Genomic DNA, 24072 nt, shown 5'->3' on the forward strand with positions numbered 1-24072 from the left:
TAATCCGAATTTTACTCGAGACTCTTACCCTTAAGTTTGCTCATTAGGATCCATTTTACATTGTCTGATGGCTTAAGATTCCTCATGACTTGAATAGCTATTTTGGATGTTGTGTTTATCAGTACGTTATTATGTTGCTTGTCAAATGCATGTTTAAGGGACAGTTTGATAATGAACATTTCCATCTTAAATTTGGAGGCATTGTCACTCTTTGGCTTCTATAGTACCCTTTATTCCTGTTCTTACAGCAAAACATTGATTAAGTCCAACCTCTTCTTGATGTAAGATAGATGACTTTAGTGTCACCTTTCCATTTGGACAAGTCGGTACAGTGACACTGAACAACTGCAAATGTTCAATTGTCATTGGCTCAAGCAGTTAGGGACCATTTCTCCAAACCGTCCTATCCCAGCTGTGTTCACATCTGTTCCAAGTGCTATAGAAGCAATTATCAAAAGAAGGTATTAAACCTGGAAGAATACATAGCACTGTCTCTGGTGTAGAACAGTCAAAGATTCCTAGATATCACTCAGGATGCCAATACGAGAGCAAAATGCTCCAAGATAAGGAATGTCACTGCAAAAAGCTCCAAGATGAGTGATGACAGCAAAATGCTCCAAGATGAGTGATGTCAAAGCAAAATGCTCCAAGATGAGTGATGTATCAAATTCAACAAGGATTCTATCAAAGGATTATTGATACAACAGGACATCTGGAAAGTAAGACCTCTGATCATCCTTTAAATCAGAACATTATATGTTTTCACTTTCTGCTGATAATTACTTTAGTATACAGTATCTACATTTTTGTCAACACTTGGTTTCTTCACTACCTACTGTCAGGTACAATAATTTTACATCTCTGAGCGGTTCTTCCATTGGGAGACTTAAATTTTCTGCAACTCAGGCAGTCTACCTCATATCTTCTATCTCCCAATAATTTATTATTGCTTACCTGTAGATGAAAACTGTTGGTTAGACCATCACCTGTGTCACATTAAAATGAATTTGTCCAACATCAGCTAATTAAACAACAGTGTTTGGTGTTGTGCATGAAGCACATAAACCTCTGGAGGATTATTAAGCACTTTTACTAAATTACTGACCATAATATTAACACTTTTTTGTACCATTTAATAAGTGTTATTTTCTGATTGCTTATGGTTCTTAAGTATAGAAAATGGTTATTATTCCCATCAAATTTTGCTTTACCTTTGCCTAAGACAGCATTCATTAGACATCTTGCAGGTACTGTGCCTGAAAGCTTATCTAGAGCTGTGACACATTATTTCATGAGTCGGCAACCTTGAGGTATCCTCAAGACGTCTTCCCTAAACTGCCTTAACAAAAATTAAAGAAAAGCTTGAGGGGAAAATAATAGCCATTTTCTATACTTTGGAGGCATAAGCACTCAGAAAATAATATACTAATCAACAATAAGAACTATAATTCTTACAATGCTACCAGCAAGTATACATAGCCTTGAACATAGTAAAGGACCCTAAGTCAAATGCATATATACACCTCAAGTGTATATACTGTATTCCTGGTCCCTAGTCTAATTATCATAGCCAGCTATTTCATATGTTCTTATCACTTTGTCTCGCTTCATAGTTATTATATATTGTTGCCTTCACCTTGGTACCCATACTTGACCATGTAAGACTAGGGAATCACTCCTTGCCTTACAATCCATTTAACTGGATGATACAGCGAGGACAACGCTACTTCTTGCAGGGTCAGCATCCTATCCCAAAGAGTTAGAGGGGTTGGGAACTGACCCTTAACTCCGTTCTCATATCCTACCTCGTTATACAGTAATCACATTGGCTTAGTGTTGTCTACTCAATTACCTTGACTTCTGTTTTTGCAAAACTTGGTATTTCTGATGTTGGTAGTTATTTATTCTTTCCCTCAGACACTTTTTGTGACATTTCATAAACTTCACATTTCTTTAATTTTCACTATAGACTGCATTTACAGTTGGCATACCTGCTTGATGGGGTTCTGGGAGTAGTTCTACTCCCGAAGCCCGGCCCGTGGCCAGGCTTGACCTGAGAGTTTGGTCTATTAGGCTGTTGCTTGGAGCAGCCCGCAAACCGACATACCCACCACAGCCCGGTTGGTCCGGCACTCCTTGGAGAAAATTATCTAGTTTTTTCTCGAAGATGTCCATGGTTGTTCCGGCAATATTTCTTATGCTCGCTGGGAGGATGTTGAACAACCGTGGACCTCTGATGTTTATACAGTGTTCTCTGACTGTGCCTATGGCACCCCTGCTCTTCACTGGTTCTATTCTGCGTTTTCTTCCATGTTGTTCACCCCAGTATGTTGTTATTTTACTGTGTAGTTATACTGTAACTAAGATAAGTAACATGAATAAGACTGATTTGGTTAGGCCAGGTTATTTTTGCTACTTTATCAATGAAAACTATTTGAGTTATTATTGACAAAACAGTTATGTCATAAAATTTGAACACAAAACTTAATTTTGCCATTGCCAGCTGGTAAATTGGTATCTAGTTAATTGAAGTCCCACTGTACATCACAAACACATTACAGGATAATGAGTGAGCAACACATGTTGTAGCATGGTACGTGAAAAAAAAACTTTCTGGACTAGCCAATGTTGAGATAGACCAAATGGACCAAAAACGAGACTTCATACTTAACTTAATCCACAATTCATAGAACCAATAGAAAGATCAAAATTGAAACTTCATATTACTGGATGTGATTTAATCTGGTTCTAGAAAGAACCAATAATGTGGGTATTTAGCTCTAAGGGTGACCAACTACATAGAAGTCACCAGTTGCTTTCTCGACTTACAGAGCAAGCAGTCTCGAAGGAATTGTTCAAAGCGTTTTAATTTCAGCCTAGTCATTAATTTCAATGACTAGTAGAATGTCAGCAGAGCTGTGGCATCTTCTGATATGATGGGAGGTGGGATGGGGGTCTCATTAGTCCTGGCTTGCCAGAAATGGTAAGCAAGGGGGGGGGGGTGTAGAAAAAGTTCCGTCATTTACACAAAAAAACAGTAATGCTTCAATGGTGTATTCTCAATAGATTCTAGCAGGAAACAGGAGCCTAACTTTTTGTGTGTGTCAATAAGTATAGCAGGCAAATGACACTGAACTGTGGCAGTGTGGAGACTACGGCCAATGCTGCCACACTCGTCAGCAAGTTCCAATTGAATCTTAATTTTTACAACCAGTGCTTTCATTAGCTCTCCGACATATCAATATTTAATTTACATTTATGATTTTATTTAATTGAATGAGTGCAAGAAATCTCACCATTTGCTGGTCACTGCAATTTCTAGTGATACAGAATCTTGTGCTAGACCTGACAGCCTGCTTTTTTTACAGACAAATGCTTTATGTTCAAACTAATACATGTGCATTAATTTAAAATAACACACAAGCCAATTTATATTGAAGATATATACCAGGTAGTTTTTATTGACCAGAAAATTACTCTGATACTAATTTCCAAGCAAGAACAGTATTTTACTTGTTCGAGATGCTTTAAAAATAATTATCATCCATCAGCATGTAAACAGATGGTTTCCTTGTGGATCTTTGATGGACCCTCGTGAAAATGTGAAACATCACAAAATCCATTCTAGGATAATCAAATGAATGAACATTGTTCTTATTTTCACATTAACAATGGAAATGTTACCACACAGTACCTTGTTAGCTTGAAGTTCTGAGGTTATGCAGGAAGTGTTTCATCGACATCCATATAATCCAAGTTAGACATGTACCCATTGACTTCTACCTGTTAGCCAGAAGAGAAGCTTTATCTGTGACAGTCCACTGCTTTCTATGTTAACAATGGATATTTGCCTTAAAACAAGCAAGATGAGTAATTTGTCATAAATATAGAATGCCTACACAAAGAATTATAAATATTTATTTCTAGTCAACATGAAAATAATGGGAACCAGTCACTGTGTAGTTTATGAAAGAATCATTCAGGGTTTACTAGGAATTACAAATATTTATTCTTAAAAAATGTTAAAGATGACTTCCTTTCATTAAGAGTATATTTAAAAAGACTATAGGCTAGTAAGACTCTTTAATCTTTTGCTGATCATTTAATGTCTCTAATGGAACTCCTCTCTGTTTGACATGTTGTGGTTCAGAGATGATGATGATGATGATGATGAGTGGCGGGGTGGGAGGGGGGTCTCACTTTACACAACACCATTTCCATTACTTAAGACTCAGGTCACTATTTGTATTATGCAGCACATGACAAGAAATTTATACAGTATTCATAGTTTATTAAAGTACAAACAATGATATAAATACGGCAATTTCAAATATCACTGTACTGGCATAAGAGCTCAAGTAAACTTTGTCATAAATAATGAATGCCTTGGTGCATGGGAAGAGTTTGATATGTGGGTGCCCACTCGAGTGGGCTTTTGTGCTGTTGGGTAGGTATGTTTGTGATCTACTACTGGATTTGGCTTATGTGACTGGTTATGTTTGTGATAACTCTGGGACTGACTGGTGGGGGAAGGGAGAGGCCCCTCTCTACCCTCCACTCTGTGTGATGAGATAAACAATGCTGGTTTGGATCATGAATCAAGAATGGACAATAAGGAAACTACTACAAAAACATAGGGCATAAGTCTGTGCTGCTTAATCTGTAGAAGAATGTCATAAAAGGCAATCAAAATTTTTCATATACTGCATGGTATAAAAATGAAAACAGCTCAGACTTTGCCAGTTATCTATAAAAAATAAGTAATGAGGAGAAACTTCTTGTCTTTGCTGAAACCGCATAGGGGGAGACTTTGCTATTCACAAGTATACATACAATTATGTACTTTTTTATCCAATAAAAAATGATTTCACTTGTGGGTTGCCAATATACAGACCACTTCTACACTTCTTCCTACTCTCTAAACTACTTTCTTGAGATGTGACATCATTACATTCAGGTAAAAATAGACAAGTATTATGGAACACATACTTATGCAATTAGTGGTCACTATATTCACAAAAATGTCAATCTGACTCCTTTTGGACTTATTTTACAAAATGTGCTTTTATATGGCAGTCTTTCATGGTTGTATTCACACAAGTATTTGGCAGGAAACTGTGTATAAGAGGAGTTGATATCACAAAGGCAAATAAACAATATAAACTTCCCAGGTTTGGTCAATTGTATAAAACATTGCATAAGTCCAGCAGTTCAAATATTGAACATTTGTGCATGAATTAAGACAATAGAAGGATGAAATTAAAATAACAGGTCAGTCATCTGGTCCTTCAATGTCATACAAAATTGCACTGGCAAAAATTAAATTCATTGAAAATTTATATGATGGTAAATACAACTCGCACTCCTTTCATTTAGAAAAATTCTAAGATATATATATAGATATATATATTTATATATAAGAAAAATATTCAATACAGCCTCCACATTCAGCTTTGTGAGTACGTATACACTTCACTATCCCTAAACCCTCACAACCAGTGCTCTCTTGCTCAAAAGTTTACCAATGCGGGGGCCAATTTTTTCAATAAATAATAAAGTATTAAGTGTTCAAACTTTACTGTACAATAAATAATAAATACATTCTCACTGGCTCATTACCATCTCATGGAAATTTTCCTCAGTGTAAAGAAGCTTTAGTATGTTCATAGTCTTGTACAAAACTAATTGTACTTGGGGACTTTATCCTACTAATCTAAAGGCATAATTAGCAAGTAGTACTTAGTTCCAGTACTTGAATAACTATTTCACGTTCACAGCATTTAGGTTGCCTTCTTGTCCCACCAGAGGTATTGCAATTCAGGGCTTCGAGTCAATGCAATCGTCGGTGCAAAATAACATCCTTATCTAATGTATTGCTTGGAATAAAAATATTTTTTTTACTATGTGTACTCTAAATCAAAATCTTTCTTTAACCACTGCACTGCGCAAAGCGCCTTTAGGCGCTCAGAGAGTTGTGCTTTTTGTTTTTTAATTTGGCTATATTTTAATGTTTTTTAATGTTTTCATTACTATTTGTGTTTTGAAATGGAAATAGTTGACTTTGGAAACATTTTGACATTAAATTTACCTGAACATTTGTAAAAATAAAAAAAATATGTCCTTGACAATAGCACCAAGACGTTTTTGCCGAAAATAGGTGAGCAGTGCAAGGGTTAATATAAAGGTCACTTTAGCATCACTATATACTGTTTTATCCACTTTTCAAATCAATGCATCCACACATGTATGCCTTAATAGTATGCAGTGTGTTCAGTGCACCGTGAATTTTGTTATGTGGTCCTTGTCCAGCATAGGCTATCCAGCCAATTGTAGTAATGCACCAATAACTACTATACAAGAAAATCAGGGTCACTATATTCACTATCATCGTCCTCTGAATCACTATTTCTCCTCCGTTTCTTCTTTTTCTTGTGTTTTTTATGGCTGGAAGATCTATGCGAGGAACGATGGTGATGATGGTGAGAGCGGTGTTCTCTACTGTGCGTCACCTGTGATGTACGTATGGTGATAGGTTTAATAGGAGAACGCCGGGGAGGTAATTGTTCTTCAGTTTTTGTTTCAATCACAGCGTTGCCAACTGTGCCGAGTACCTCGGGAGTCATTTCTGCTGTACCCTTTGGTTGATCCTGTAGATAAGTAAATTTTAACAAATGAATTATAATTCTATGAATATTCAATAATGCAGAAACAGTGTAAATGACAAAAGTCCTTAATAAATTTCCCAGTGAAAAAAGAATAAAAATTACAAATGATTCAGACTTGAAAAATAATATAATGAAACAAAACTAAAATGAATCCTTATTCACCAGAAAATGATACTTAAATTTTTAAGTGAAATATTTATAATCAAAAAATTTTCAACAACAAATATACAAAACAAAAAAGTAAAGTTTCAATTGGCCAATTCAGAAACTATTACCATTTGATATTAAAATTTTAAATTTACTTAACATGGACTGAGAATAACAGCATATTCTAAATCTGAAAGAAACTTTCTCTAACATTGAAACAACACGTTAGAAGAAGAATTTATTATTAGACATACAAATTAAGCTGATCCAGTTAGCACAAGAGCATACAAACAAGACAATAACAGTACATGTAGGAGAGCACTAGGAAGGATGCTGGAGGAATTGTTCACCAATGCCGATGATTTATAAAACAAGCCCTAAAAACACACCGAACCTCACCTTCCATCCGTCGTGAGTGCCAGGCAGCAATGGAACATCACTAGCATTCTGTGGGTAGAACTTACGTCAGTGACCAACAACAAGCAGTTGCCCCGCCACCAAGCATTACATTCACCATTCTTAACCTTTCACCTAAAACCAACATATTGTGGACAAGACAGTTACTGTTACTTGGATATCTTCTCTTTTATTATGGGGTTTTAGGGAAGAGGTTTCAGAATGCTGGCTTGTCTGTATTTTAAAACCTTTTATTTTCTATTATAGTTAACAATTCACGATTAAATTTATTAAAAGATGTACCAAAAATGCCATGCATATTATATCAATGCTGACATTATTAGGATTTCAAGCCATAAAATACAGACCAAAGATCTTCATTGAAGGGGCTATCAAAAAGCAAAATCAATGATCTCACACATATACAGATTAAATGCTGCAGGGAATAAGGGTCAATGCACGCTGCTTGAAAATAAATTTATTCCATATACTCTTCATATGTAGGAAAGCATCGTGTGTTTAGCTCATGTTATGATGGTCATTTTGATTGTCCCTTACTGAAGTTATAACACTGAAACCAAGCAGTCAGATGATGGATGGGTGTCTTGCTTAAGAATTCACATCACAAATGGTGCAAAGGTGGAGTAAAACCTTGCTAAATTATTTGTTCGATTAAACCTTCATTTATATTGTTTAAGCTAAGATCAGAAGCCATTTTTTTTTTTCAGTCCAAAGGAACTTTAAGAACAAAAATTGGCAAGGCTTTTAAGCAAAGGTAAAATAAATTCCAATTGCAATATATATATTATGAAAAGTTAAATTTCCTGTATTCAGTAAAAATATACTGATTACATACACCCAATTACATGCATATTACCTAGCATACAAGTATGATAGGCTTCAATGCATTTAAATGTAATTCTTTACAAAGGTAAAACTATGAACTGAATAATCCATTTTTGACACACACACACACTCCTAAATCAAAAGATCAGAGTTTATATAATATAGCTCAACAACAATGAAATATTAATAAAGTAATGTAATTACCCCGGTACAATATTTCATGTCTAGAAAACAATATTACATTAATTGTGACAATTGGATATTGGCTCACAATTATTACAAGTAAACTTGCAAACAAAACTTTTAAATAAATTTGAGCTAAGCACAATGTATGTGCTGGAAAAATGTAATTCTAGAAGCAGAAATTGAAATTGTATTTTTTTTTTTGCAGAAAATTACTTTTGTCAAAGAGTAAGATGTCATTAGTGCTTTAATAGAGATTGCAGTAAGGTATACTGCAAGGTATAATGGAACCTACAAATTAATTCAAACAAAAAATGATTTTCTGTACAAACTAAGCTTGAGGAAATATAAGACTGTAAAGCACTTATAAATGTGAGGATATTTAGGACAGCTCAACATAAAAGAATGCACTGGCCACTGAACTTCAACTAGTATATTCAATATACTAAAAAGTGCTAGATATTCAAGTGGCTGCTGTCAGTATATCTTTGTAAAAGAATAAAAAATATCAATGATTAACAAAGCTGTTATTAATACATGCCTGCAAAGTAAATTAAAAGTATTTATCACAGTATGTGAATGTATATGTATATATACAGATTTGTCTGTGACAAATCTCAGTGGGTTTAGCACACAACACCCTATTTAGTCCAACCATTTCTTACTTGGTGACAAAATGCTGCGGGTCAATTTAATAATACAGTTTATACTAATTTATAAATACTGTCACTTGTTATGGATGTTTTGCTGGAATGTAATGAAACACAACTCTGCCAGTGCTGATTTCTTTGCAAAACATAGTGAATGTCTTATGTTTGTTGACCAGACCACACACTAGAAGGTTAAGGGACGACGACGTTTCGGTCCGTCCTGGACCATCAAGTCACAATCGACTTGAGAATGGTCCAGGACGGACCGAAACGTCGTCGTCCCTTAACCTTCTAGTGTGTGGTCTGGTCAACATACTTTAGCCACGTTATTGTGACTCATTGGCTGCAATGTCTTATGTTTGCTCCCATACTTTTCACTTCATTAAATGGAAAAAAAAAAAGAGGCTATGATGATGTTTTCTACTTTACTTTCCTACATGTCTTCTTGGCTTTCTTGTATAATATTATAAACATTTATTCAATTATATCACCCTTTTTCTGTCTTAAAATTGGAGAATATTAAATAATTCAGGCTAAAATTAGTCATATTTCTAGGCTCAAGAATACATTTTGTTAATCCTTCAACTGTGCATATCAACCAGGGTCATTTCATCAATGGTGCGCATGTCAACCAAGGTTGATTTTGGCCACTATCTGCACTGCCATGCAATTCGTGCCCACAACATTATTTAACGATGAAATAAATAAGCATTTGCAATTTATTATCAATGATCAGAAGTGATAAAAATTACACTATGGGATAAAAAAAGAACCTATGTACAAGGTTCAGTATCAGTAAACCTGATACTGGTGAGGATGTTCCCAAAGCAAGGCAGCCAGCCAGGCACACAGCCACTGTTGGTGCCTCTATACATCATGCAACAGGACTGCATGGTCCTTTCGAAAATGAATGTGTGAAAAGTGATTCATGTTCACGATTTTGTGACCAGGATTCTGATAAAAATAAAAGAATTTTGGCCAGAGTTGGCGATGTGGGTAGCATATCGGATGGCACTTTGCGTGTCAGATGCATTAACTCCCGATTCATTAGTTTTGTCATATCTATATTTCAATCTGTTATGTAGTTGATGAGTGTTTTTCATATGCATACATGCATGTGCATATTGTTTACATACATATAAATGCCTTTAAGCAGTTGCAGTACAGTATATATAAGACAACCTCATTAATCATGCTTTTGCTTCATTATATCATGCTTAATAGATAACTTCACTAACTCATGGCAATTAAAAGTGAAAAGTTCCGAAACAGAAATAATAATTTTTTGACCTAAAATGTATATGAAACTGGCACAAGGTGATGTGCAAATTAGCATATATATAAATAAAAAATGAGCTAATATTATAATTATATAAAGTATTAGAACAAATTAAATGCACCAGACACTGGAAATGTGTAACATTCATTCTGGATGTCGTACCTGTCATGATGACTATGGGCAAGGTGGCCTTGGTATATGTATCCAACCTCTATATGACTAATGCAATTACAAAATATGGCTTCTTGCACTGTATTTTTACTAATTCCATCATTACATAACTTTTGGCTTATAACTTATTAATTGTAAATGCTCTCTTCACTGAACTTGACCACTTAACAGGAAGATTTTGCAAGATGCCACATCCACTTAAGCAATGAAAAAGGATTTTGACAAAAATGTAAGATTCATTCTTGTCAACAAAAGGTTGAACTGAAGGACAATACTTGGTAATTTTTGTAGTACAGGTACTATACTCATCATATTAAGCACTGATCCTGGGATTCTATTTTGCAAATAAATCTGCATTATTAATTTGTATTAAATTTAGATAGAGATTATGTAAATATTAAGCCACAAATGATTTTAAACTTCATGAAACTTAGATTGTAATACATCACTGATAAATTATGTGTACAAAATGTGGTGGTTTTCACTATTATACGTGGCAAAATTCAACCCATTTCCAATTTAACCATGAAAATGTGTATTATTTGATGCCAAAATCCTTTCTGAAGGTACCCTCATTAAAAATTATGCCACTTATGAAAAAATAATAAATAAAAACACATCTTATATAAAACTAAAATAAAAGTTTGATTAATGAGGGTAAGACAAATTTATAAACAACTACATATATACAAATGGAATATGCTAGCTGAACTTACCTGACTCCCTCTTAAAGTTCTTGTATTGGGAACAGAGATATCATTCTGGAATGATTTTTTGGGTAGGTCTATATCCGAGTCATCATCATCGTCCGGATCAATCTTCAACATGAGTGCTTTAAACTGTGGGAGAAAAGGCCATATAAAGTTTCAACAGCTATTATTTTTATATATCTACCCACTAATTAAATTACAAACTAAATGCAATGAAAATGAACTAATCGAGTCCTTTAAAACTTATAGATGCAGTACTTCAAAACATATACCGCATATCACAAACCCACGCTAAGAAAAATAAAATTAACTAGGCATATTTTGATGACAGCTCATCAAGGGAAGTATCCCAAGTCCCTGTGTTTGGTACATCTCATAATGTAAACAATATACAGTAACAACATTCTCAAAACTTATCCCCACTACTCCTCCACATATAAAATAAATTAGGTATCATACCCATATATATAGACGTAAGAAAAATATTAAAACAAGTTTCTATGGATTATATTACTCTATTTAATTAAAATCCGTACATTCTTATTAATTAACAAGCATTCTCAAGAAATAGAGAAAGCTGTCAGAAGGTCCCCCCAAAACTATTGAGAATACCAAACTAATTCTCGTCTGTGAAAGTTAAATCTCAATCCGTTTTTCTACTTTCACACACAATCTTTTTTCCAATCATTACGTCTATATATTCCTGCTATATTCTACAGACTTACTTCTACACTTCAATAATACGGATTTTGACGTCAATTATATCACTGTAAAACTGCATCTATTCCATTATAGTATCCTAAAAACTTCTGATCCACCACCATTTCTTGCAGTATATAAAAAAAAACTATAGACTAGTTGAATATTTCATTGGTGTGTAAAATTAGACTTATAAGTAAATGTAGACAAAATGTAGCTGGAAAGACTTGACAGATAAAAAATAAAATTTTGTGCAATCGAAGTTGTAGGACGGGCCAATGGAAAGAAGATGACGGTTACAAAAATGAGACAAGAAATGTAGCCAGAAAATTGCATGAAGGAATGAGTGACAGTGACAGAGTGACAGACACTTCCATACCCTTATGTATGGAGACAAGAATTTGGCGTGATGTAAATTTAAATTATCAGGAATTACAGAGTTTAAATTTACACTAAGAAGTATGTGTGGAGTTAGGAGAATATTTAAAAGAATAAAGATCAAATATAAGAGCAAAAGTATAGTAAACACTTAGACTGAAGAGCACACACTGCCAGTGTGTGCTCTTCATAGTATGCACACACTGCCAGTGTGTGTATACTGAATGAAGGAATGATGGTTGACTGAAGAGTGTATGATTAAATTTGAGTATAGGAGAGAAAATAAAAGGCTGGTAAGATTAGTAGACGCAGTGGGGTTGGAGGAAGCAAGGACCAAGTGTGAGGATGCAGGGACTGTGTTAATATATCATTTTATATTATATATCTTTTTATATCTTATAAAAATCTATAACCTTTTTTCACTTAAAACTTATAAGAGTTTAAAAGATAATATAAAAAGTTATATCTTTTTCATATCTATAATCTTTTTTCAAAATACCGTTCCTGATTCTTCTTCTCGATGATATCTTCACATCACAGTAAAGTGGAAAATGAGGTAATGATAATATAATATTTGATATATATATTTCTCACATCTTTATCATGCCATCACTTCTCTTTATTTCTGCAATGCTGAACATATTCAATTTACTTTCCACATTTCTAACCTATCTAAACTTTAAAGATTTGTACATCTTCCATAACATGTCACCCAGCATCATTCCATTTTAATCCATTATGAAATGTTTGACATAAAAAATACAATGAAATAACAATATTATCATATATCTACGAGAAAATGATTGAAGCAGGATGGCAGGATCGAACCAGTGTTCTGGACTACCCCAGACACATGCTGTACCCTTATGCAGGCGATGAGTCACAATAACGTGGCTGAAGTATGTTGACCAGACCACACACTAGAAGTTGAAGGGACGACGACGTTTCGGTCCGTCCTGGACCATTCTCAAGTCGACAATCGACTTGAGAATGGTCCAGGACGGACCGAAACGTCGTCGTCCCTTCAACTTCTAGTGTGTGGTCTGGTCAACATGCTGTACCCATGGACTACTATATGCTACGGGCTGCACAACCTGGTATCCACCCAGACCTACTTGGAATCTGGCATTACTGAGCTGGCAATCAAAGTTTTACATGTAACCCACTTACATTCTGGTGCAGATAATGGAGTTCTCGATCAAATGCTCCCGTATATTACATGTTATTGTGATTGCATTGTGTATTTGATGGGAGCACTTGGTGGAGAACTCCATTTCCTACACCAGGGTGAATACGGGTTGCATGTATAACTTGGATTAGCTACAAGCTCGGTGACCCAAATTCTAAGTGGGTACAGGCAGACTCGAGGCTGTGTTACCTTTTGCATGTAGTGAACCATGGCTACAGTGTTAATCTGGGGTGACTCAGGATACTGGTTCGATCCTGTTGTTCTGTTCCAAAGACTTTTTCAGCATGAAAGCTGCTTGAAAATAGCATTTTTGTGATATCATTAAGATAACAGGTTAATTATATAAAAAGTTAGCAATGAAAGGCTTAAAACATGTATCACTTACATTGAGGTATTGGTTAATGAGGTCAATCTTTGGTCTAGGATCATCTTTAGAATCTGATTCCTGGTCTGGCTCCTCTTTTAACCGCTTTAGGATTGGCTTGGGGTTGAACTTCGCTGAACTTTTTCTAGATGTACCCTTTTCATACTGTTTGGAAGTATCAGAAGGGGAGTACTGAGTAATTTTTCTGTGGAAAGAAAACACCATTTTAGATATACATGATTCTACGTGGCAACAAAATATTTTTTGGCTGCTGCTGCTGATTGATCTACAGAAGGTAGCCCCAGTCCCTTATGCCAGGAACCTGGTATTCTCTCAACATTATAGTAACACAGTGTCAAAAAAATCATTATAAAAATAACTAAATATATAAATAAAAAATATTAAATAAAAACTAAAAATGTGTGTATGGGATTAAACATGGGGCCAATTTGGAGGTGCATGTGTTGTTCCACACCTTTACCATCCATTCAGGAAAGAACGATGGCCCTGTCCAGACACTTCCAAGTGTCACTGGATCTGTATAAGTATTTTTATAGGTATTTACTATTTGTGCTTGCAGAATCGTGTTAATAGCTCTTGGACCCCACCTTTCTAGCCAATCTATTTTTCCTCTATTATGTGTACTCTAGCACACACAGGCACACACACACACACACACACACACACACACACACACACACACACACACAAATCGACTTCTGACATGGATGAAAAACGTTCTGACAGACAGATGAAGGCAGTAATCAGAAACAATGTATCTGACTGGAGGAGTGTTACTAGTAGAGTACCACAGGGTTCAGTTCTTGCACCAGTAATGTGCACCAAATTGCACCAAAATTGGAATATGCAGCAGTTGTATAGTACCCAATATCTCAAGAAGCACATTAATAAACTGGCAAAGATGCAAAGACATGCTATGAAGTGCCATCTGGAACTAAAAAAACAAGAACTACAAGAAGTTATAGGTGTGATATGCCAAAGGTATAGAAGAAAAAGATAGATAGATAGATAGATAGATAGATAGAAGATAGAAGAAAAATAGTAACAGGAATCAACAAAACAACAAAGAGGAATTTTTGAAACCTGTAACTTCCAAGAACAAGAGGTCTTAGATTCAAGCTAAGGAAACAAAGGTGCTAGAAAAATATTAGAAAATTCTCTTTTGAAAACAGAGTAGTAGATGGTTGGAACAAGTTTTAAATGAGAAGGCTGTAGAGGCCAATACCATCAGTAGTTTCAAAGCATATGACAAAGAGTGCTGAGAAGATGTGACACTATGAGCATAGTGATCATTCTGTAGCTACACTTAGGTAATTATACAAAAAAAAAAAGTATAATACAAAGGTAGATAATGTCTAGTACTTTATATATGATAATGCATCAAAGAAAAGGTATCGTCATCTCAATGTGTTGTTAGGCGTATCATTAAGCAACAACATTTGTGAAATTTTCATTCTCTTAATTTTAGATACTATATATTAATTTATATTTAGTGATTATCTTGAGGTTATCTTGAGATGATTTCGGGGCTTTAGTGTCCCCGCGGCCCGGTCCTCGACCAGGCCTCCACCCCTCAGGAAGCAGCCCGTGACAGCTGACTAACACCCAGGTCCCTATTTTACTGCTAGGTAACAGGGGCATAGGGTGAAAGAAACTGCCCAATGTTTCTCGCCGGCGCCTGGGATCGAACCCAGGACCACAGGATCACAAGTCCCGCGTGCTGTCCGCTCGGCCGACCAGCTCCCTTTAGATAAACTGCATAATGAAACAGGTGTTATGCTATCTAAAATGGAAAATTGATTGTCAGTAAAATTAAACAATAAACTCCAATAACTCACCCATCAGTTATTCCATATATCTCCTTCAAGTAGTCTTTCAACATGAGCAAGAGTAGACAACCCTGAGAAGCATTGATACAGTCCACTAGAGGGGTCAAACTTGGTGGAAGGCGTGACATGTATACCTCCACATCCTCTTCATCATCCAGGTCATCCACATACTCAGGCTGGCCAGTCTCAGGATTTATTTTGACTTCTGCATTAGTAGGTGGCAGGAGAGCCTGAAGTATTGCAATATATAATAATTAGAAGCATAAAATAATATACAGTGCTGCATAATATCAGTAAAAGAGTAACATTGGTAAAAGAAAATTAGAGGCAAGCAGAACTGAAGTTATACAGGACAGGACCAACCGACTAATCACCCAATCGCTTGACTGATTTGAAAACAATAAAAAGCAACCAATGGATCTCCATTCTCAACTTCTTCCCCTCCCCACAGTATGAAGTGGTGGATAGTAGATGCCCCATAATATGCAGTACCCACCTATGCTTTTGTTTCATATGCACCAATAATCCTTGATTTTTTTATACATCCTATTCGAATTAATTTTGGCAACCAGTAACCAGCAACGAGACAAGTGTAGCTGGGTACCATGCTCCAGCAAATACCAACTTCTTGTTTTTACACACACACGAGATCACTAACTCTAGCATTTCCAACACTCAATCAGCCCTCCACAACCTCTCTCGGCAAACACTCATGCCTCCCACACCCACTTCCAGCACACACTCATGTCTACCACAATTGCTCCACAAAAATGTTGAGGAAAACTTAAGCCTAGCAAGGGTTCAGTGGTGCCTCAACAATCCTGACCCATGAGCTGATGCCTCAGTTCTCCTAGCTGTAAACAGATACTTGGTAGAACTGCATCCTCATATCATTGCAATTTAAGACAAAACTGATGAATATAATTGATTAAGACTGATGAGGGCATGAATTTTTTTGTATAAAGTCACTGAATGATTAGTCTACATTAGTCCTTTCAATTGTATTCAAATTGTCAGACATTCTGTTATGTTGTTTTTAAGACTTTCTCTCGTGTAAATCATTCACTGTAAACTAACCCAATTTACAGTCACTTTACGGTAAGCTAACCCAACATACTAAACAGACATTTATGAATACAAATTTTCCATTTGTAACACAACATTCCATATTCCAAAGAGGATATTGTACCAGGTAACAAGAAAAGATAAACAGGGGGGAGAGCCTTACTGATACACCAACATCGAACCTTTGAGGGGAGAGAGATTCTGGAGGCTATCAACTAGACTGATTTTATGCTAGGTATGATAATATTGAGTACCACAAAGACAGTGGTAAGTCTTATTTACAATCCTCAATTAACTACAGGAAGGTCAAGGGAGGAATATGATAAATGCAAAGAAACATGTCTGAAGATAATACAAAAGATGGCCACAGTGGCAAATTGTCTCATAGCAAAGATACTAATACTTGGGAATTTTAACCACAGGGTTGGAGGCCTGGTCGACGACCGGGCCGCGGGGACACTAAGCCCCGGAAGCACCTCAAGGTAACCTCAAGGTAGGGAAATAGATTGGTCAACAAAGGAGCCTCACAGGGAGATGAAACATGGAGAGCAAGATTTGTGGACACTACAGACGAACAGTAGCATAAACCATGCTACTAGACAGTCTAATGTGTGTTATAAACTGTTCGTTACATAATGAAGAATACTATTAGACTCCATTTGTTTATATTCTAAACAACCTACTTTTATTATATAAAATATTTCAGGTTAGTTTGAAATGCACAGGTGACTAAATCATCTCTTTACATTACAAAAACCAAGGAACCTTATAAAGTACAAAATTCATCTTCAAAGATATTACTGTACCTCTCTGAAAGCCTGGAGAAGATTGGAACCAGTGACAGAAATCATAATATCAATATGATGAATGATGAAAAGTGGCTCATCCAGCACCTGATAAGGAAAATATGCCAAGTTGTCTGCGATGAAAAGCAGTTCACTTAAGTTGGTTCTCTGTGGAGATGGTAAAAATGTGATATATTAGTTACATATTGAGAGTAATAATTTAATTTAAAATCTGTTCTAAATCTGTTCAAACCAATCATTCATTATATACTTGAATTTTAAATTCTACAAGAAAGAACAATAGTCTTTTTAATATAATTGTCTAAATTTATAGAAATTTATAAAAATATATAAATGGATGTCTGCTATACAACTCTGCCCTATTTCAGTCTCCCACCACCATGAGAGTTGACTTTCAGCCAGAGATTATTTTAACATGGTCAAGGATAGATGCATATTACCTTGCCTAAAGTGATTTTACAATTCAAATTCATTGTATTTGTGCATTAATCCTACTGCATTATTGTAAAGTGTTAATTTGTTTCAACTGTGCACATCCCTGCCAATAGGAACATAAGGATCACAAGGAAGCAACTGAATGGTATGAGCTCACAATGTATATGTGACAAAACCATTAGGTATCACTGAAGTGTTAATAAAGCTGCATAAGCATGTATTTGAATGAGGATATAAACAAGAATAATGATAAAATTAACGATAAAATAAAAAATAAATTAGTCTTAGTAATTGCCATCTGGGAATTAAAATGGACAAGGTGATATTATTAAACAATGGATATTTCCATTACTAAATAATTTCAACAGCTTAAAATGTACATAGTGTATCAAAGCCTGTCACATTGTATGAATAAAAAAAAAAAAAAATACAATAATGAGGTAGTCAAACCTTCTGCCACATCCATATCCAATAACCCTCCACCCCAAGATCTCTGGATATGACAACTTGTAGTATATAATTAATAAAGATTTAAACATTGATACAAACGGTACTCACGGCTTGTTCCTCAAACTGCTTTAACAAAGAGAATGCTACTGCTCTTCTATGTTGTTTTGTGGATCGCATGATAGAGTATAAAAAACCATTAAGAGCTCCAGGGTGTTCCCCTTCCTTGATTCGGAACCCTCTTGTAGGAGGCGTTGCTTGAATAAGGGAGTGTAATCTATACGACAGCCTGAAACCTTGCATAGCCTTCATCCCAATGAAGCCAGGGTATTTCTTTTCAATATCTTGAAGTTGAATATCTGCAGAATGGGCAATGGCCTCCTCTGTATCTGTGGACATACACACAAGGTATGGCACAATCTGGACGGGGTGAACTAAACCCTGGGCCAACACCAGTTGGATGACGCGCAGTGCTGAGTGTCGAACAATCACACAACCTGCTACTACACATTCCAGCACCTGAAATAATTCATTACCAAAATCAGCTTTTAACTACAATATAATATTACTTATTTAAATTGATTCCTGAAGTGTTTCAACATTATTATGAAAATATTTGCCACAGTAATGAAAAGATCAGCACAAAATAAAGTGTTAAGAGGAAGAAAAGACAGAAGAGAGTGAGGGAGGGAAGGAGCAAAGAAAAGTGGGAGTAGTAGTAGTAACAGAGTGGGAGGGAAAGAGTGTGGAATAAGAAGGGGAGGGAGAAGAGAAGAGAAGGGGAATAAAGAAATGATTCGACACCCAACTCACAAATATGAAAAAAACTAAGTGATGATGTTCCAGTCCATACTGGACAATTATCTAGTCATGAAAAGTAAGTGGTAATGTGTGCGTATAAAGAAATAATGTGAGGTGAAAAGTGAGAGGGTAACTTACTTGTTTAAGGTATACTTGAATGATAGCAGAGGCCATGCCAGACTGGACATCACACATTTCCTTCAAATTCTCTCTGGTTTTCTGCTTAGCCCCTTTGTTAAAAAAGAAAAGGTATGAACAATGAGCTTTTATAATTATTTATAGGTGTGCATGCACACAATTAACTGTATTTGAGAAGAATAAATCCACGTACACAGATCATACCAGTAAAGGAGGAAATAAAAACCCCAGTGTTAAATGTAATGAAACACCTCTTTCTGGTAGAGTTAGAAACAGCACAAACTCGCACACATCTGAATTTTGTGAAAATCCCCAAATGATATTCACAAATGAGATATAAAACAGAACTGCATTACGATACCATATAGAGTTGAACACCTGTACTCTAATCTATATTTTTGTATTATATTATATATAATAAATGGAACTACATTTTGTATATGATTATTTCACTCACAAATACAAAATTACTACTGTTGCTATTGTATTATTAATTCATGACCCTATAATACAAGGTATTCATAATTTTATTAGTCTTAGTCTTGCTTAAGATGCTAAGCATGCTAGGTAACTAAAAAAATGTAAACCCAATATGAATCTATACTATAGTCATGTATTATAATTTGCCGAAATTGCATCTTCAAATTTCATAATGAATAAAGTCAATAAATTTGCTCACATTCCTGATCTTGCTTGATCATGCGAACCTCTTCCTCCTGGAGGTATGTCTCGATATTTTGAAGGGTTTGTATTCGAAGCCGGCTGCTCACGGACGGCTCAAGTAACAACACGTGATACAGCTGTTTCAAGCGATTCCCCATCATCAATTCATAATGCCGAATGCAGACAAATCCCAAAGCTTGTAAGGTGTAGTAACGAAGGTTCATATCAGGAGAATCCATGAAGTACATAAGCGTCTCGAATACTTGTTCAGTAATGTCATCCTGTAAGTTTAGAAAATTTGACTGTTACATATAAATGCAGTTTAGGAATTTTAATTACTGTATTGTATCTACATTTTAAAAGAGATTAAACACTATTGTAATGCGAATTCAATAAGGTTTGGTTATTAAATAACATGAAATATTTATCTGGTATAATGCAAACATAGTAATCCAAGATTGTAACTTTAAAAGTATATGTAAATTAAAAGAAAATATGTAAGCATATCAGAGTACGATAAGACATATGATTGTAAATGTTATATGGAGGTAAAACGGTAGACACAACCGGGAAACAGGAAAGAGGCTGTGTATTCAAATGTATCAATCATATCCTTATTAAACATTTAGTTACAAGAAGGTCGAAGCCTAAAAAAATATATTAATGAAAAATGTTGAAAAATGCAGCATCGAGTGCAATGAAACATTCCATCCTGCAGCCTGTCCTCATAAACAAAGGCCAAAGTTCAATCCATGCACCCCACAAAGTCCAATCCAAGCCAAAACCAGCAGTTCTGACAGAAACACACAAAAAAAGTGAGGTAAATGTCCTAGGCACTAGGTTCACCTTGATGGAAACAGCCTCAAAGTGGATAGAAGTGCTTCCCACCAAAAACGTTCACCAATGGATGGCAACATTTTCCTGCACTTTAACCCCTTAGATGAAGACATATATCCAATGATATATTTGGTTCACCTGTAGTGAATCGGGGTTCATGTTTTCACTATACAAATTTAAGGAAATTGGGTTATGGTTTCCCTATAATTAATAAGTTTTCTTGGTAATTCTAGGGAAATCTGACAGTTTTCATTTACAAAAAGTAAACCTTGTAATTAAAAAATCCCTGGATAGAAAAATTTGGAGCATGTGGCACTATTACACCCAAACAAATATTTATTTAAAATATTAAAGTGGATAATATTTTTCCTTATTCTCCCATATAAATTTTATTTCATTAAATACTTTGAGAAAACAAAATTAAGGTATAACTCTTTATCCAAATTATCAGAATTTAATTTAAAATTCTATATATCCAAGGAGGTAAATGTAAGTAGTGTAGTGTCAGCTTGAGTTGATTTCGGGGCTTAGTGTCCCCGCAGCCCGGTCCTCGACCAGGCTTCCTTTTTTGTTACACACCCCCAGGAAGCGGCCCGTAGCAGCTGTCTAACTCCCAGGTACCTATTTACTGCTAGGTAACAGTGCATCAGGGTAAAAGAAACTCTGCCCATTTGTTTCCGCCTCCACCGGGGATCGAAACCGGAACCTCAGGACTACGAATCCCGAGAACTGTCCACTCAGCTCTCAGGCCGTCAGCTGTCAGTGTGTGTGAGTGTGTAGGGTAACGAGTGCCTGTATAGTCCTGGGGTCCAAGTTCTATCCCATCAGATGAATAAATTCACAAGGGCCGTGATGAGGGTTCGAACCCAGACACGTCTTAATCGATTGTGCCACGACATGGTAAAAGAATTGCAACCGGGATTATATAACCGGGATGGATGGATGGATATATATATTATATATACAGTGTATCGTGATATATCACACTATTGTGATTTCTGTGTGTATAATGTCTATCCTATTACAGTGCCTCAATATTTTCTCAAGTAATTTACTGAATATGATTTTATTTTTTTATTTTTTAAATATCCTTAATTCATTTGTAAACGTCTAAAAAATGTAATAATATTTTAAGAATTGAACATAGCTGTCTTCCTGGGCTGAGATAATTGTACCCTCTAAACGTTAAGTGGAAAGCAGAGTTCAGAGAGATGTTAAACAACTGAGCTCCATTATGTTAAGAGAACAAATGAAAGAAATCCTGTGTAAAGACCAAATCTCAAGAAATAAGCAGTCAACCAAATTTCAAGACATAACTAAATTGACCTTTGCTCATACTGAAAGAATCATTATTCTTTCAACACATTCTTGTTCATTTGGGCCAAGAAATCATCACTTGCATGACCTTCAAAAAATGTCCAATCTTCAGGCATTTAAAATACATGGAAGAGTGTATGTGATGTATACATTCCTCAATAAGGGAACAGGTTTCACAACTTGAGTCTACTAAATGTCGCAGCTTGATGCAATTTATATGGGTTCATGGCACGTAAAGCCAAATAATTGTAGAGATGGAACAAATTAAAAAATATATAAGTAAAAACGAAGTTGATATGGCAGTAACCCTTTGATACAATACCTGAAACAAGTGTTTGATACTGAGAAGAAAACAAAATTCAACACTTTGCATCGAGAAGCAGTTACACTCGTGCTAATGATAGAAAATCCAAGTAATTGGTACTCAATAAAATGTATTCATACAAAATAATGAGATTAGATGCAGTTAAAAAGCTTCTCCAACTATTCTGTATACTGTTGGAAAGCACACACAAATTAAAAAGGAAAAATATGAAGTTTTTTCTGAACTGAAGATCAAGATGTTCTGAACAGAGCATTAAGAACTGGTGGGGTCCAGAGGCAGAGCCCTGGTTAGTATCAATTGACTGACCACCATAATGCTATAAACTAATGCTAATCAAATCATTATATGTCATATTTAACAAAAGAATAAGGTAAAACTAGAAAGCATGCCTTAATGATACGAACACTATTTACACTCCTTACCGATAATCCACATCTGACTTTTTCATCTTTGAGGTCAAAGTGTTTTAAAAGGAGACCAATGGTGTAGAGTGCTCTTCTGAAGAGAGGTTTCAAGGTTTCTAGTTTGGAATTATCTGGATTGTCCTCATTTAATCTTTTATAATCTACAATAAAGCTGTGATATCTGAGGATAAAGAAAAAGTTCATATTAACTAGGGAGATCAAGAGTCTTCGTCTGTCTCTAATTCCAGTATATTTCATGAGGCACAAAGTTATATGAAAATCTTTTAAAAACAAATACAAATACAAACAAAAACAAACAAATAACAAAATAAAAAATAAAGAATGCAATATCCCCACCCCAACAAAAATAAACAGTAATTTGATTTAAAATCTGCAACCAGGGAAGAACAAATATCCCAAAAATAAATTACAGTATACTGTAAATGATGGTTATCAGTGTATGGACATGGTAAGCATTAAAAACCATGTAGAACAAGAAATAAATGGCTGGTGGAATTCAATCCAAACAAGCATAAAGAAATGACAATTGGTAAGAGATAGAGGAAACTTGTATTTAACCATACAGTACCATAAAAGGCAACTGCAAGAAACAATATGAGAGAGAGATCTAGGAGTAGACTTAATGTCAATGCCAATCAGAAGCTCAAGCAAACAGGGTCACACCAGCAGCATATGGAACGTTAGCAAATATATGGATGTCATTTAAGAATTTAAACAAGGAGGTTTTCAAGTCCCTACACACTGCCAATGCAAGACCTTCACCTGAGTATGCAGCACCAGCATGGAACCTACACCTTGTGAAACATAGGAGAAACTCAAGTACAGAGGTTTGCAATTTGATTAGTACCAGAATTGAGAGAACTTGCCCTTACAACCTTAAGAGGAGAAGAAAAAAAAAGAGGGGATATGATAACAACATACAAGTAGTTATTCCCTAAGGGGAACAAACAAAGTGGACAAAGGAAGTCTATTTAAATTAAAAAGATCTAGAAAGGGGGAACATTAGTAGAAGCTGGACACAAATGAGTTAAGAGATGTAAGGAAGTTCTCATTTCCTGTACAGGTGTTAGGCAAATAGAACTCATTGAAGGCAATTATATAATAATTTTAAGAAAAAATATGATGAAAATGTTAATGGTGAGTGAGGAAATTAGTGTGTCAGGTATAAACGGTTAGGAGGTGAGGCATAAAGAGCTAGTCCTCCCTCACCCCGTAGTGACTGATGGGTAAGTACATACTTCCATTATAATTACTTCACTTTCAACTTTTATGGGGTGGGAAGGTAT

The 24072-nt window shown here is 35.4% G+C and overlaps 1 protein-coding gene across 5 annotated transcripts in view; it reads right to left on the reverse strand.

The window, feature by feature from the left end:
* Nucleotides 1-6202: 6202 nt before the first annotated feature.
* Nipped-B (Nipped-B cohesin loading factor) overlaps nt 6203-24072 on the reverse strand; it is a 115375-nt gene continuing 97505 nt past the window's right edge. For all 5 annotated transcript variants that reach the window (XM_069336226.1, XM_069336224.1, XM_069336225.1 and 2 more), the window contains 10 exons: nt 22784-22946; nt 19899-20163; nt 19220-19311; nt 18392-18799; nt 17399-17545; nt 15537-15757; nt 13699-13882; nt 11054-11176; nt 7212-7259; nt 6203-6647 (listed from right to left, as the gene is read on the reverse strand). In XM_069336226.1, the coding sequence (XP_069192327.1) occupies nt 6351-6647; nt 7212-7259; nt 11054-11176; nt 13699-13882; nt 15537-15757; nt 17399-17545; nt 18392-18799; nt 19220-19311; nt 19899-20163; nt 22784-22946 (1948 nt within the window). In that variant the 3' untranslated portion in view covers nt 6203-6350. The remainder of the gene's footprint in view (nt 6648-7211; nt 7260-11053; nt 11177-13698; nt 13883-15536; nt 15758-17398; nt 17546-18391; nt 18800-19219; nt 19312-19898; nt 20164-22783; nt 22947-24072) is intronic.

The sequence above is a fragment of the Procambarus clarkii genome, chromosome 35 (genome assembly GCF_040958095.1).
Source record: "Procambarus clarkii isolate CNS0578487 chromosome 35, FALCON_Pclarkii_2.0, whole genome shotgun sequence".
NCBI lineage: Eukaryota > Metazoa > Arthropoda > Malacostraca > Decapoda > Cambaridae > Procambarus > Procambarus clarkii.